A 17544-nucleotide genomic window follows, 5' to 3' on the forward strand; every position below is an offset into this window, starting at 1 on the left:
ACGTATGTGCCAAGAATTGAAAGCGAGGTGCAATTGTTTCAGCGCAAGACAATTATTGCGAGTTTTTTAATCTTTTCGTCTTCACTCGAGCTTTCAATTTTTGCACAAATACCTCTTTATGTACTCTCCTCTTCTGGTGCTGGATGTTCCCACTTGGCTCTCCTTTGGTATATGGTATATATATATCTCCTTTGGTATATAGCTGCAGACAGGGCACGACCGACGCGGAGATTTTCAGTTTGTTTGCTGTATTCTTTGCACACACGTCGCGGTCAATTTGGCAATTTAGCTGTAGCACATATGCATCTACATAGGTATGATAGATCTTGGCTATTGATCTATTCTACACTCGTGTCACTGTCACTTTTGCCTTTCACTTTTTATACCCGATACTCAAAACTAGTATTGCGATATATTAGATTTGTGGTAAAAGTGGATGTGTGTAACGTCCAGAAGGAATCGTTTCCGACCCCATAAAGTATATATATTCTTGATCAGCATCAATAGCCGAGTCGATTGAGCCATGTCTGTCTGTCCGTCCGTCCGTCTGTCCGGCCCCTTCAGCGCCTAGTGCTCAAAGACTATAAGAGCTAGAGCAACGATGTTTTGGATCCAGACTTCTGTGATATGTCACTGCTACAAGATCATTTCAAAACTTTGCCCCGCCCACTTTCGCCCCCACAAAGGGCGAAAATCTGTGGAGTCCCCAATTTCGACGATACGAAAAAACTAAAAACGCAGAATCGTAGAAGATGACTATATCTTCTAGAGTGCAAAATCTGAACCAGATCGTATAATTATTATAGCTAGAATCCTGAAAACAATTTCATTCTTTCTCGCTCTGTCACACAGGTTTCATGGTCAGGTTTGCCAATTGCAAAATATGAGTTCAAGGATCTCAGAACCTATAAGAGCCAGAGCAACCAAATTTGGTATCCACACTCCTGTGATATCGGACCTTGACCGTTTTGTGTCCAAATTTCGCCACACCCCCCCTCTTCCCCCGCACAGGACGAAAATCTGGGGCATCCACAAATCTTAGAGATTATTAACGCTAGAGTAACCAAATTTAGTATCCGCACTCCTGTTAGATCTCACTATAAAACGTATATCTTAAAGTTTCGCCCCACCCCCTTCCGCCCACACACAGGACGAAAATCTGTTGCATCCACAATGTTGCAGATTCGAGAAAACTAAAAACGCAGAATCATAGATAACGACCATATCTATCAGATTGCTGAATCTGGATCAGATCAGATCATTTTTATAGCCAAAAGGAACAAATCAATTTGCACTGGCTACGCAGCGCCCGACGTCACGCTCAGACTGATTTTCTGTCACGCACTCTTTGTTGTGTCGTTTAATATTAGCGGCGTCTGCCGGAGGAGAGCCATACTGACTTAGTATCGGGTATAAATGTAGAGTTGCGGTGTCCGCAGCAACTCACAACGTTCCCCCTCGTTATTAATACGTTTAATTTGCGAGTCCACCCGGGAGCGCCGTGAAATTTTAGAATAGTTTTTCTAAATAAAAGAGACCGAAAACTTGGGTGGCTGCAAATTATTGTATTTTACGACGAAAAAAAGGAGTGCGTGCGTTCGTTTCAATAGATTTTCTCGACTTCTCCAATGGATTCAAAAACAATTTCTTCTTAGCCTATCTAACCTACGGTGGCAAAGCGGAGCGAATTCCCCAAGAGCGAGAGAGCGAGCTTTTATTGCTCCCGCTTTGCACTAGCCTGACTTACACCAGATTTCATAAAGTTCGATCCTAATAATCATTATAATACAGATTATACGCCAAATTGCGCTACACTGGCCCCGTTGAAGGCCTGGAAGGCTTCAAGCCAATGGCAGAAGCGCCAACTTGTGAATTGGCCTCCTGAACGTAGCTCCGCTGCTCGTCCTTAGGTCGACCATCCTTACCCTTCCGTCCTCCCCGGCGGTTGTTCCGACCACCCTTCCGAGCCGCCACAGTTGAGGGGCAGGTTGTCCTCGGCGACGATTACGACTTCGCCTTCCTTGACATTTGGTTTCTCCTGGTGCCACTTGCATTTTATTTGCACATACCATCGCTACCAAAACATTTGCCTGGCTGACGAGACAAGCCGCCACCGCTTTGAGCAGCTTAGACCCTCCTGGTCCGTGGTCCTGGGTGCTGGGGGTGCGATGAGCGGCCCGCCTGTCAGCAGGTGCCCGGGAGTCAGTGCGTCTCCGTCGCTTGAGTCTGGGCTTAAAGGTCCTAGCGGGCGCGATTTGATTAGCTCCAGCTCCTCTGCGATGAGGAGAGCGCTTCCGACTGCCGTAGGAGTAGGTCCTTCACACCGGCCTCCCAAAGTCCGCCCAGGTGCGGTGCTCGAGGCGGTATGAAGGCAAACTCGCACCCGCTTCTTGACGCGAATTCGCGTCCGCTTCCGCCTCTATCTTCCTCCGCAGTTCGCTGTAGTGGCGGCTTGCTCCGACGAAAGTTGTCGCGTTGTCACAGCTCACGCGTTGCGGACATCCTCGACAACCTACGAGCCAACAAGAAGGAATTAGACGTCAAATCGGAGACAATTTGTAAATGAACCGCCTTGGACGCAAAACAGACAAATAACGCTATGTAGGACTTATAAGGGGGCTGTGGAGATAATGTTTTTTATCCCCAATCGGCCGACTAATTATTTCGAATTAAATAAAACTCGGCGCAGAAATAAAATTACGATATGTTCTTTAATACGTGACATCCAAATTGCAAGTGTGGCTTGCCTGCCCTTTACATTGCCGCTCCGATCGCTAAGCGTAGCTTCGCTCAGCCGACGTCGGTAGGCAGACGCAAAGCGGAGATAGCGAAGAGCGAGCTGGCAGAGAGCGTTTAGCAGGGTAAGCACGCGCAAAGCTTTAACAAACAAATGAGTGACATAGACATAAGTAACAAACAAAATAAGCGGCTGAGGGCCAAGAATTAGGTGCTGTTTGGCACGCAGCTAATCGGCTGGGCTCTGCTCCGAACATTCACCCCCCGTTGGAAGGCAAAGGCTTTCAACAGATCCATCCTGAAGGGGCAGAACCGCTATTTTTCCAACGGACCTCTTGAACATGCTTGCTTGGGCGCAGCTGGTGGCTACGCTGGGATGATCGTCGAATGCAGCAATCGGCGCTTCTTTACGAAGGCGCCTTGTCGTGATTACATCTTGATCATCGGGAACCTCTGCAATTCTATGCAATTAGAATGGCAGGAAATTTGGCAATGTAGAAATTGTTGAAAGTTGAATTTCATTTAGCTTGGATATGTAGGTTTTTAATATATCGAAAAGTTCGCGCTGCAGTTCCTGATTCTCCGATCGCAGTTTTTCCACTTGCACCTGGCACTCGAGCAGCTGCTTCCTGCATTGCTGCTTTAAGTTTTGGTACTCCAGCGTTGTGGGCCGAATTTTCAAAAGCGGCTAAAACTGCACGCTTATTCTCCGAGCTATCAATGCTTCCTGACACTATACAACCAAGTTTTGTCTCCTGCTAAGTTAGCAATTGGGCTGAGAGTCGAATCTGTCCGACGCACATTAAATCGAAGAACAAACCACAACCTATCAACAGATCGATACGTTGGGGCTTGGAGAAATTAGGATCAGCTAGTTTTAGATTATTCGGCATGGGCCCATCCTTTGCGTCTAGGCCGAAGTTAGGCTGCATTTCCGTAATTGAGTTGGTGACAATTGCAGCGAAGGAAGCTCGATGTACAGACATGCTCGAAGGTGGAATGGAATCTCCGATACCGGAGATGTTAACATAAGACGAGCGGTGATCCAACTGCAACTGATTAGCAAGTCTAGATATTACAAAGTTTGCCTGTGATGCAGAATCCAAAATGGCACGACATGGGATAAGTGCTCCATAACGATCTGTTACATGGACGAGGGCAGTAGGTAGCAACACGTTCTGGCTAGGCTGAGATTTCTGACTCGAGGGGGAGGGCTAGTATATTTCCTTGCTACTAGGGCACTCGCAGGATCATGCTGGGTCGATTCCGTGCTCGGCGACGGCAACTCAGCGCCAGCGCTCGACTGCATGTGGAGCAGTGTGTGATGTTTGGCCTGGCAATGCCTGCAAAGTCCTGACCTGCACCTCTGCAATTCATGGCCTTTGTTGAGGCAGTTCAAACACAAGCGGCTCTTCTTTGCTTCTTTGTATCGTTCAAACGCAGAGAGATTCAGGAATGCCTGACATCTATATATGTAATGCTCGGAGGAATTGCAATGGTTACATGTGGGGTTAGGATGGTTGTTACTGGAGGTGATTAGGGTGACAGGTTTACTTTCTCCCACCTGTTGGCTAGGACTTATTTCCATGGCTGATCCCAAATTCTCCAGCATCCGACATCTTGCTTCCAAGAATGAGGCCATGCTTGACCACCGAGGCAATCCTGATTTCTGGGGTCGCCAAGGTCTGAAGTGCACGCAAGTGCGAGTTGATTTTGTCGCTGAGCGCGCACAAGCCGATAGCCGAGCCCTTCTCCACCCCTTGCAGTCCGAAAATAGCCTTGTCGTGTACCTGAAAATGTAACAGTTTAGTAAATTCATCGCCTTGTCGTAATTCTCCTCAGAAAGTTCCAAGGAACGAATCGTATCCAGCGCAGCACCATCTAGACATCCACGAAGATATTGGAATTTTTCGATGATTGGTATACGATGATCTTTGTGCACCATTGTCGAATTGTTGTAGTTCCCACCGAATCGCGGAAGCTGAAACTCGGGCATTCGAGAACGGCCTATACTATTATAGGCGAACAACGACGAATTCCCCTCGAGAATTGGCAACATTTACCGTGCGCGCAGCCATCAACTCCCGCGATAGCTTGGACCTAACCTTGACATAAACATTCGAAAAGTCCAGCCGGGCATCATGGGCTAACTGCAGGAAATCCAGCCTTTCAAGGCTCGTTTGAGCGTCATCGAAATCCGCATTCATTCGCTCGATTTACTCTAAGCGAGCTTGAAGTTCTGCCTCATCTAACTCGGCAATCTCTTCCTTGGTGAGAAAGCGATCCATGGCCTTTAGTTGGCGCGCGATGGACTCAGCCTTGTGCTTGTAGAAATCTACATCACTCGGCATTGCTGCGTTCGCGACATTGGTAGGCTCATGTGCTGCCATGTTGAGGTTTTAAAAGAGTCACTCAGCACGACCGAAAAAGACACCCTGTATACGTATAAACGTGGGAACCGAAAGCAAAGGGATTACAGCTAATGCCTTTAGCTGTGCGGCTGTGCGAGCTGTCCGATTCCGCTTTGTACTCCGCTTGTGTGTATTAGTGAGTTCGCTGCACTGCACTGACCGAATTGTCGCGACACAGAATATAATAGCCAGCAATGCGTGTATGTAGGTGTATGTAAGTATGTTTTAGCACCGAATTGTGCTTAACCGCCGAAAATTTGCTAAGGCTAACGAATGTCGATCGCGAATGATTATTAATTGATACTGCAACTCAGAGATCACGTCGGGGTCACAAAATTTTATGTGGAGATAATGTTTTTTATCCCTAATCGGCCGACTAATTATTTCGAATTAAATAAAACTCGGCGCAGAAATAAAATTACGATATGTTCTTTAATGCGTGACATCCAAATTGCAAGTGTGGCTTGCCTGCCCTTTACATTGCCGCTCCGATCGCTAAGCGTAGCTTCGCTCAGCCGACGTCGGTAGGCAGACGCAAAGCGGAGATAGCGAAGAGCGAGCTGGCAGAGAGCGTTTAGCAGGGCAAGCACGCGCAAAGCTTTATTAAACAAATCAGTGACACAGACATAAGTAACAAACAATATAATCGGCTGAGGGCCAAGAATTAGGTGCTGTTTGGCAAGAAGTTAATCGGCTGGGTTCTGCTCCGAACAGGGGCCTTCCACGAATTTTCAGAGAAATCCACTAAATCAACGCCACATATTGAAAATGGGCGGAGAGCACGGAGCCGGTCTGCGGGTAAGTGCCCATCATTTGGGTCTGGAGTAGAGGCTTGCATTTAAAGCACCGAATACATGACCTAACTGTCGCCCTTCAGATCGCCTGAGCGTTCACTATCCAAATACGATACAGATGGCGAACGTATGTCTGCACAAACAGGAGCGTTAAGTAGTCGCCCCCCAACTCGCAACAACGAAAAGGAGCACCAAGTCCCAGACTCTTCATGGATGAAGGGATTCAAACGCTTAAGACTGGGGCATAACTTGGTGCCTTTACGAACCCTTTCAATATATTCTTGAGACTCATTTTTCTGAGTTATATCGACTATTTTTAGAAACGCCTCGTCGTATTCTACGAATGACGTAATTTTTTCAAAGTTGAGACTTTTGTCTTTGCATTTTCGAATGAAGCGGAACACGAAAACGAACACTCTTAGCAGTTTGAGGTGTGACGAGTATCCCTCGATTAAATCCACTACATAATTTGGCTTGGGGCCGACGGTCAGTCCGACCGATTTCTTCCGACTTTTCATCTGTTGCTCTTCTTCGGAAAGCTCGAAGTCTGGATTTCTGGGCCAGCTCTCTTCTTCAAACTTTAAGAATGCTGGTCCACCAAACCAGATCGACTGCACGATTTCCTCTACGTCACAACCTCTCGAAACTATGTCTGCTGGGTTCTGTTTTGTTGGCACATGCCGCCACGTAGCGTCACTTGACCACTCTTGAATCTCCACTACTCGGTTCGCAACGAATGTTGACAACGACGAAGGGTGGGATCGGATCCAATGAAGAGTAACTTCTGAATCTGACCAGTATATTATTTTCTCAATTGGAACCTTGAGCAGCGACATTCGGTGACAAAGGTCTGCGAGAAGGTGAGCGGCACATAACTCAAGCCTTGGCAGCGTTTTCGTCTTGAGCGGCGACTTTGCAGTCAACAAGGAGACCTCTAAACCTTCTGCAGTCTTTCTACGGATATAGACGCAGGCTCCATAAGCTTGAACTGGTGACATGGGATCAGTATGCACAAATCGAGGTATGGTAATCTTCTCCAACTGACCCAAGGATTCTTTTAATAAGTTCCATGCCGTTTCCAAGTTCATTGGAATTGACTCATCCCAATCTAGCTTGTTAAGCCAAAGCTCCTGCAGTAGGCTCTTTCCCTTAATTACTAAAGGACTTAACAAGCCAAGGGGGTCAAACAGCTTGGATGTCACCGATAATATGTTCCGTTTTGTCGCTCGGAGACCTATAACTGACGAGTCAATTTGGAACTTAAAGACGTCTTCGTGTGGCAGCCACGATATTCCTAACGCCTTAGTTGACTCTGAGTCCGAGATCGTTATCGGTTTAACTGTGCTCTCGGATGCGGTGACCTCAGGTGAGTTCGAAAACCATTTAGTCAATTCACCCAATTCAAACCCAGCAGTTTGAAGAACCCGAGCCACATCAGACTTAATTGTCTTTAACTCCTCTACGCACCCAGCACCAGTCAACATGTCATCGACATAGAAGTCGGAGCCAATAACTTCAGCAGCTTTAGGGAATGAGAGTTTTGCAGACTCACTCAACCTCTTCTAACACCGAATAGCCAAAAATGGGGCTGGTCCAGTCCCATATGTTACGGTGTTGAGCTGGTATATTCTCAAGGACTCAGACGGGTTTCTTCTCCACACTATGAGCTGGAATTGTCTATCCCCATCAGCGACCCAGACTTGGCGATACATCTTCTTGACATCAGCTGTCAAGGCGTACCTGTGTAGTCTGAATCGGAGCAATGTCGAATACAGCTCATCCTGTATCGTAGGACCGACTATCAAGATGTCGTTTAAGGCCACCTGAGAGGACGTTTTACAAGACGCATCGAAAACGACACGGAGCTTGGTCGACGTGCTTTGGGGCCTCAACACGCACTGATGTGGAATGAAATAATGTGGAGTTTATGGGATTGTGTTGTCCGTGGTAGACATGTGACCCAAGGAGAGGTACTCTTCCATGAACTCCAAGTACATTTTCTTTAACTCGGGGTCACGAGACAATCTTTTTTCAAGCGATAAAAACCGCCGTTTAGCCACTTCAAAGGAGTTGCCTAAGATACTGGGATCTGATTTGAACGGTAGTTTTACTTCAAACCGACCTGAAGGCACGACCTGAGTAGTCCTTATATAATGCTGTTCACATAACTTGTGTTCAGGAGATAGAGACTTTTTAGAAGACGGCAATTCTTCCAGTGACCAAAACTTTTGTAATGTGTTGTCGATGTGTATCACTGACTCTTCTCGACAACTCAAACAATTCCTCGCTTCTTGGGTGGCAGTCACCTTTGGAGTGTATCTGCCCGACACAATCCAGCCGAGAAGCGTTTTCTGCAGGATTGGATAGTCAGGACCTTGTCTAATTTGACCAACAGATAAAAGTTCGAAAAATGTTTCTGCACCTATCAACATATCTATATTCTGTGGCTTAAAGAAATATGGGTCTGCAAGTGGTAAGTTCTTCGGGATTTTCCAGTCACCCACGTTAAGTGTTTGATCAGGGTGATACACCGAAATGGACCTTAAAATCCAGAAATCGACCGAAAACTCACTACCAGTAATTCGCGACTTCACCACCGTGTGTATCTTTTTGTTGACTTGTGAATTGGATTCACCAATACCAAGCAAGTTGATACACGACTCCTCCCAACGGATCTGTAAGCGCTGTGCTAAGTCCTCAGTTATAAAATTGGTTTGAGACCCCGAGTCAAGCAGAGCTCGGGCCAAAACATGTTCACCATTATTTGTTCGGACGCTTACGATCGACGTAGCCAGAATAACTCTATCCATAGCTGTCGCATGGAGAGCATACGTGGAAGGTTGATTCTGATTGGGAGGAGGAGAAAAATTCCCGGGGGGTGATGGTAACGCCACACTTTTATTCGCCATTGTGTACCTATGCAATAAATTATGGTGTGAGCAGCCACACACTCGACACTTCTTAGCTTTGCATCGTACTACAGAGTGGCCTTGTTGCAGACAATTGATGCACAGGGATGCAGTTTTTGGAAATTCGAACCTTTGCATTACTGCCAGCCGACCAAATGGACTGCAATCTGTCAACAAATGGTCTTTCGCATTGCAGTAGCTGCATTGTTGGTTTTTGGTATTCGCGGTAGAACACGCGAATGAGCTCCAATTATGCGGCTTGCTTGGCACAGCTTTCTGCTCCTGCTTTGGTTTGTCCGAATTTTCGGCCGAAAGATGCTGATGTCTGCGAATAAGCAACTTTTCACAGTCATCCCAAAGTGGCAGCTTCTCATAATCGAGCTGTTCTTCCCATTTCTCTTTGGTCACCGGATCGACTCTGCTCAAGACGAGATGAATAATCATCGCATTCGAGATCTTTTTATCATCGCCTATCGACATGAACCATATATGGATGAGGCGGTATCGATAAGGTTCCTTAAGGACGATGTTGATTGCTGGGTCATTTTGGGAAGACTAAATAGGGCATCAATGTGATTTTTAAAGATCAGACAATCATTATCGTAGACCCGTTTTAAGCTAGCCATTGCTTTCTCATAGTTGGTCTCGGTTACTTGGAAAGCCCTAACTGTTCCCAACGCTTCACCAGAGAGATAATTGGAATGCTTTCGTCATTGTGAACCAGAGTCTCAAATAAACCTATGAAGTTTTTAAAGTCCGAAAAGTTGCCGCTGAACTGCGGCAGTGCTAACTTCGGAAGGCGAGCACGAGTTGGGCCACCATAAGCTGGTACTGCAGGTTTTGTCTCATCAGCTGTCTTCAAGGCGCAAATGAGAGACATTAATTTTGCCTTTGTGACAATTGAGAGTTCTTCCAACTCGGCTCCAAATTCATCGTCAATGTCTACATCTTCAATCTTCTCTTGAAGTTCGCGTGCCGTGTCAATGCTACGCATCAGCGTTTCGAGTCTGCACTCGAGCTCCGTCAATACCAGCGGAATATCCTCCGCTTCTTAACGGTCCGCTAATGCCTTAGACACAGCAACTGCGCTTTTTCTTCAGATCTTCAAGGACGATATTGTTGGCTATGGAGGTCATATTGATTCTCAATACAAGCAACTAAAGGCGAAAAGTCGTTTCTAATAATCGTATTCAATGCCGAGGCACTCAATGAAATAATGAGTAATTGTACCCAAACTAGGTAAAAACCCAATATACCCGACAAATTTAGGGTATTGCGTCACTTAGCTCAAGTACTTACGTATCTAGTTCGTGGTTGTATCCAACGAGGTGAAAATCAATATACTCGACCAATTTAGAGTAGAGCGTCGCTTGGCTGTCGCGTAAACGAAAACCACACAAGAATAGCAACAAACAGCAATGGTGACAAGCGAAAACGAAAAAATTTACCGCTGTAGTTCTGAAGAATGGACGTTGTTTATAAATTGATTTGCGAAGCACGACTTTGTCTTAATTGATAGTTGGATCCTACTGACACCAAACGAATATACCCGACGACAACAGGGTAGCGCGTCACTTGGTGTTTGTTTGGATCAAGCGCACCAAACAAAAAGAACAGCGATAAGCAACGGTAATGAGCGAAACGAAAAATTCACCGCTGCAGCTGCGTATTAGTATGCGTGCTTGGCCAATGACCCAACTACATATATATTTTACACAACGAAAACGAGAAAGGGGAAGGGGTGACAGCGATTGCAGTTAATTGAGTTATATGTGTTGCGTCCAAGATGGTTAGGGGTATATATATATGTATTAATATATATGCTCAACTCTAACTACTCTAACTCTAGCTCTACTATGTCATACGTATGTGCCAAGAATTGAAGACAATAATTGCGAGTTTTTTAATCTTTGCGTCTTCACTCGAGCTTTCAATTTTTTGCACAGATACCTCTTTATAAGATCGGAAATTCCAGGTGCTGTACTTCTCTCTTCTGGCGCTGGATGCTCTCACTTGGCTCTGCTGTGGTATATGTAGCTGCAGACGGGGTATTGCACGACCGACGCGGTGATTTTCAGTTTCTTTGCTGTTTTCTAGTCTTTCTGGCTGACTAGCGGGATCCTCCGCTGAGCGTTGCCGCTTGTTGGGGGCCTTGGCTGCGCCCTTTCCGGCTTTGGCTGGCTGGAAGTCTAGCAGGATTGAGGCGGCCCACAGACTCTTCTCAATTCCTTCCCCTGACGCCCTGCAGCTAGGGCCTTCGTTGCCAGGATGAAAGTCGTTCATCTCCTGTCCTGGTACGACGGCTAACTTCCACGCTTCATACAATTCTGGCACATGGTCACATTGTAATTGAAGGTTAGAGCCTACCAATTAGAGATATGTCAGAGGAAGCCCAGGAAGCGAGAAACAAAGATTATAAAAAAAAAAAACAGGAATCTGAAACGTGCAAGACAACACGAATTTAGCAAAACCAAGAAATTTTCAACATGTTGGCAGCCTCTTCAGATCCATATATTTCATCCATTTCATATGTGAGATCACAAAATAAATCATTAAGCAGTTGTTCTTTAGAAATTATACGTTTATTAGATATTCCTCCCAGTAAACAGGAAATGGAGTAATACTTAAAATTACTTTGCAGAAAAATTTTTTTTTAATTAGAGCAAGTTGAAAATTAAATCAAAAAAAAATGTATGGAAAAATATGCACCGGCAACAAAGTTAAACATTACCCCGTTATTGTTCTTTAAAATGCAGTTTATTTCATGAAGATATCTTTAGTTGCTCAGAAGTTATTAATTTAGCAAGCTGAAACGGCGGAATGCCCCACTGTGCGGGGCACTGTAAATTGACTTGTTCCTTTATGCTACAATAATAATCCTATCGGATCCAGATTCGGCAGTTTAGAAGATATGGTCATTCTCTACGATTTTGCGTTTTTGGTTTTCTTCTATCATTAAAAGTGGGTTGTGCAGAAAATGGCGTGGCAAAATTTTGAAACAAACTTGATTTAGTCTGATATCACAGGAGTATAGATACAAAAATATCGCTGCTCTAGCTCTAATAGTCTCTGAGAACTATGCGCTCATAGGGACGGACGGACGGACAAACATGACTTAATCGACTCGGCTATTGATGCTGATAAAGAATATATATGCTTTATGGGGTCGGAAACGCTTCCTTCAGGGCGTTAAACACATCGACAGGGCGTTTTCCCCACAAATCTAATATACCTCGATTATTATGTTGAGTGTCTAAAAATCGATTAAAATGGTCGAAAAAAACAAAAAAATTTGGGTGATTCTGCGTGGTTACGCATTATATTCTCGGATGAGTAAAAATTTAATCCTATTGGATCCAATGGCTCCCGTACAGTTCGCCGTAGAACAAAAAAAATCGTACTCGTACAAGTATTAATTTCACTGGAGTTGTTCTTAGAAAGCTTTAAAACTAAAAAACAGGTTTTCATAGAAACATGGAATTCATAGTCGACGTTAATTGATTAGTATAGTATAGTAGTATTATTAACAATAGTATTTTATGTACTATGTACTGAAGGAGTAATTATATTAAAAAATGTGATTTGAAAATTACGGTTTTTATTGTTATACCCGGTATTCAAAGAGTATAGGGGTATATTAGATTTATGGTAAAAGGGGGTGTGCGTAACACCCAGAAGGAAGCATTGCCGACACCATATAGTATATACATATACCCATTTGTGATCAGTATCAATAGCCGAGTCGATATAGCCATGTCTTACTGTCTATCTGTCCGTCTTCTTAGAACCTGTAAGAGCTAAAACAACCAAATTTTTTGTGTGGGCTCCAGATATCACACTTGATCAAGTTTGTTTCAAAATTTTGCCACACCCCCTTCCGCCCTCACAAAAAATGAAAATCTGTGGTAACCACAAAAACGACAAAAACCAAAAACAGAATCATAGAAAATTACCATATCTACCAGATTGCCAATTTATTGGTTTATATCATGTCATTATTATAGCCATAATAAACTTGCAGTGGCTACGAAACGCGCTTACTCATTTCCTCTTTCTCGCTCACTCTTTCTGAAGCAGTGTGTGCTTTCTGGCAGAAGGAAGCGAGATAGCAACACACATACCGACTGAGTATCGGGTAAACATGTAGAGCCGCGGCCTTAGCCGTGTCTCATCACGTTCCCACTCGTTTTTAGATAGTTTACATCGCAAAATATTTACTGTCATACTGTTCTTATAATATTCTATTTAATTTCGATATAGGCCGAAGCACGCCTTGCCGCACGCCGCCAAGCCCGTGCTGAAGCTCGCGAGATACGTATGAGAGAGCTTGAACGCCAACAAAAAGAACAGGAACAAAATGCTGATCGTGTATTTGATATGCAAAACTCGAGTACCAGTTTCGGCAGTGACTCAATCTCAGCACATCCTGCACGTCTCATTCTTGGCGGACTATTAAATATTACTCGAGCCACGGCATCCCGACGCAGTAGTGAAGATTCTTTGGAGGATGAAGGTAGAAGCTTACGTGACTTCAAATATGAGCTTAAAGTAGGTAGCCAAATTCTGTTTTCGACTAAATACTGTGATTATGACTTTTTTTGTAGGATGTCGAAGAACGTTTTCGGAAAGCTATGATAACAAATGCACAGCTTGACAATGATCGTGCCTCACAAACGTACGAAGTAAAATTGCTTAAGGACAAATGTGAAACTATGCAAGAGGCATTCGCACAGCTGCAGCGCGAGTTTAAAGAGAAAACGCGTGACTGCAACGCTATTAAGCGAAACTTAGATCGTACCTCTCTTGAGCTTAAATTAGTTCAAGGTCAGCTTAGCGAGCGAGATTCATTGATTGCAGAACAGGGTCTTCTGATTGTTGCAATTGAAAATGCTGATGGCAGTGATGCCAAGCGAGCTCTAGTCAGTGTTGAAAATGCTAATGTGTTGGCATCCGTTCAGGGTTCTTTAGGTGATTGTCTTTTCATCATGAAAATCAAATGCCTTAAGCATTAATTCATGTACTGTGTTGTATTTCAGATGTAAGAATACAAAAATTGTGCGATGAAAAACAACAATTACTATCTGAAGTACAGAAGCTGCAAAAAATGATTAAAGAGTATAAAAGCGAAGGAATTGTAAGGCGTGGCAGTTCGTCACCGTGTCCCTTTGGTAAAGACAACGATTATGAGGCTCAAAGTATGCACGCAATTAATTAATATTCTCTAAGTTGAATTCACTGTTTTATTCCGCAGGGGAAGCAAACAAAATCATATCAGACTATAAGTATAAGTTACAAAAGGCTGAACAAGAAATGGCTAATCTACAATCGAGCTTAGCACGTTCAGAGACGCAAGTTATTCGATATAAAAGCACCGCAGAAGCCGCTGAGAAGTCGGAATCAGAATTAAAATTGGAACGCCGCAAGCTACAACGTGAGGTAAGCTATTTTCAAAGGAGCTGATAGCAATAAACAATTGCAAAATATTTGAATGATTGCGGATTTGAAAAGGGAGAGAGATTTTGAAGAGAGAAAGAGGATGAGAGGGATTTCGAAAAGAGAAAGAGGGGGAGAGAGATTTTAGAGAGAAAAAGAGGTGGAGAGACATTTCGGAGAGAGAAAGGAGGGTAGAGAGAAAGACGGGAAGAAAGAGGGAGAAATATATCAAAAATGAATTACTACAGATAATAATTAGGCGCTTCTGTAATGAATTTTGCTATTTGTATAACCGATACTAAAAATTGATATAGGGGGTATATTAGATTTGTGGTGAAACTGGATGTGTGCAACGTCCACAAGGAAGCGTTTCCGACCCTATAAAGTGCCCTCAAGGCACAATTTTGAAGGTACGAGATCTAGACTCCTGTGATATTCAATTTAGCATAAATTAAAAAAAATAATAATAGCAATATTCATCAAAGTAGATTGAGGAAAAAAATTTAATTGAGATAACTCAAATTTCCACTCTCAAAAAATGCGACACTTGAATACGACATTCACATTGAAAAATTGTTTATTTTGGATGTGGTCGCGACCGGACATTGAATAAATTCTCAAAAATCAATTAGAGTGTCCTTATTACGAGATCAAAATTTGGGTTGTGGTTAGTCCTTTTCAAAGGACGAAAACTCCACAATAAAAGCCTCGAAGGAAGTAGGTCCATCAATAATGAAAATAAATGATAAAATTGGTAAAACTAGGTGTGTTCTGAGTGATTTCATAAAGAACGGGTCAAATTATGGCAAAAACATAAAAAACCGAACCAAAATTGCTACTTCCGAGACCTCTATGAGATCTCATCTGCGAGCCGCATCTAAAAAACACGCTTAAAACTCGATTTAAAAATCTAAAACTGTACTTTAAGCTAGTGCTAAAATAATAAAACATATTTTTTCGAAGACTCCACATCATAAGGGACTGTAATTAATAAAAAAAAACCCCTCAACTTTGTTGCATATTTGATAAACTCGACTTAATGAAAAATCAACTGGTACACGCCGTTTTAGGATCTTGCTCACCGCAGAATAATAGCGCTCACACTGATGTGAAAACGATCCAATTATAATTCTTCTTTACTACTTGTTTGAGATGCCAAGCTTTTTTGGCACCTATGTGTTTCAAAAATGAAAAGAGATTTTGGGTTAAACTTTATAATTCGTATTTAATCTTGGTGGCTTAGCGGAAGCCGATTACTTGCTATTGCCAGATAAAATTTATGCGAGATCGATATGCAACCAATGCGCAGAGGGGTTAGCATAGAACCAAACTATAGACGACGGCGTTAGATCAAAGTGATTGCCGAAGTGGCGGCAGCAGATCAAAGTAGTTGCCGAAGTGGCGGCGGCAGAGAGCCCCTTTAGCGGGAGAGCGCAGCAGCTCTGCAGAACGTCAACGTTTTACAACATAGGCGGCTCTCTCTGCTCATACAATAATAATGTTAAAGTTACGGTTATTCTTCAGCGGCTGGCCCGAACACTACTCACTTCCTTTACTTCCTTGAGTCCCTATAAATATAAAAAAAAAACCCTTATGACCCTTAAAATTTAAATTTTTGTTCCTTTGAAAATGCTATATAGCGACAGTCTCTACTCCACGCCATATGAAAATGCAAAAGTACGGGAGTATTCTAAGTTTTCGTCCGTTGGCTGAGGTTTTTTATTAATTACAGTCCCTTATGGTGTGGAGTCATCGAAAAAATATGTTTTATTATTTTAGCACTAGCTTAATGTACACTTTTAGATTTTTAAATCGAGTTTTAAGCGTGTTTTTTAGATGCGGCTCGCAGATGAGATCTCATAGAGGTCTCGGAAGTAGCAATTTTGATTCGGTTTTTTATTTTTTTACCATAATTTAACCCGTTCTTTATGAAATCACTCAGAACACACCTAGTTTTACCAATTTTATCACTTATTTTCATTATTGATGGACCTACTTCCTTCGAGGCTTTTAATGTGGAGTTTTCGTCCTTTGAAAAGGACTTTAGGTTAGGTTAGGTTAAGGCGGTAGCCGGGAGGGGGGGGATAAGAGCCTCCCGCCCCCAAGCTCACTTGGACCTATAAAAGGTCCGTTGTGTTGCCGCATGGGCATGTGCCCCTTCGCGTTGCCCGAACCGTGAGAGCATACTACTGCATGTTAAGGGCAGTCCCATCCGGTGGATTGGATGTATTTGGACAAGGTCCCTGGTTTGATTTCGGACAGGTCGGAAATGTCCGTGAGGAAAGCGGCCCCGAGAATACGAAGACGACGATTTCCAAGGGCTGGGCAGTGGCAGAAGAAGTGGGGGACCGATTCCTCCTCCTCCTCGTTGCGACAACTCCTGCAGAAGTCGTTATGAGGGATTGACAGTCTAGAGGCATGAGTGCCGATCTGCCAGTGTCCCGTAATGGCTCTAGTAACTGCAGAGCACTGTGCTCTGCTGAGTTTATACAGCTCTGCTGAGCGCTTCTTCGATCGATATGGCCATATCAATCTTGACACTTTACAGGAAACCGTTTGCTGCCATCTCCTATTGGCATTTTGCTCGAACAATTCGTGCGTTAGGAGCCTGCACGTAGCCAAGGGCATCGCTACTTGCTCCCTCTCCGACAGGAGAGGAATCGTAGTACCCTGCCTGGCTAGCTCGTCGGCGGCGTCGTTCCCCTCGATGTCCCTGTGGCCGGGGACCCATACAAGGAAGAGATCTAACTGCTCTGCGATCTCGTGCAGAGGCCTGTGGCAGTCATTTACAGTCGCTGAGTTCGACGATATTGAGCCTAGAGCTTTGATAGCTGCTTGACTGTCCGAGAAGACGCACACTAAGTGCGTATCTAGAAGTAGTTTGGAGACGATCGAAATGACCTCCCTGATGGCTTCAACCTCCGCTTGGAACACACTACAGTGATCCGGGAGCCTGAAGCAATGACTGCAGTAGACTCCGCCTCCCACGCGGCCGTCTAGCTTTGAGCCATCAGTGTAGAAGTGGACCGCATTTGCAGGTCCTGGTTCGCCCATTTCCCAGTCCTCCCTAGGTGGGATCTGGAAGAGCGTCGAGAGGTGATCACTAGGAATACAGTAATCTGTCCTCTCTGGTAATTGCGGGAGTCTCATCAGGATTCCCGAGTGCCCAACCGCGGATGCTTTCCACAGTCTGGCTTCTCTCATTCTGAGGGCGGAAAGTGTTGCCACCTTCTTTCCCATGAGATCCACAGGGAGGAGGTC

General features: G+C 44.2%; 1 protein-coding gene across 1 annotated transcript in view; it reads left to right on the forward strand.

Annotated features, from left to right (window-relative positions):
* The window catches only part of LOC6603591 (leucine-rich repeat flightless-interacting protein 2), an 80802-nt gene that overhangs the window by 20780 nt on the left and 42478 nt on the right, over positions 1-17544 (forward strand). Inside the window, exons 2-5 of the mRNA XM_026989976.1 lie at positions 13111-13398; positions 13455-13818; positions 13887-14045; positions 14102-14286. Coding sequence (XP_026845777.1) covers positions 13111-13398; positions 13455-13818; positions 13887-14045; positions 14102-14286 — 996 coding nt within the window. The remainder of the gene's footprint in view (positions 1-13110; positions 13399-13454; positions 13819-13886; positions 14046-14101; positions 14287-17544) is intronic.

The sequence above is a fragment of the Drosophila persimilis genome, unplaced genomic scaffold (assembly GCF_003286085.1).
Source record: "Drosophila persimilis strain 14011-0111.01,24,50 unplaced genomic scaffold, DperRS2 tig00000477-arrow-pilon, whole genome shotgun sequence".
Lineage (NCBI taxonomy): Eukaryota > Metazoa > Arthropoda > Insecta > Diptera > Drosophilidae > Drosophila > Drosophila persimilis.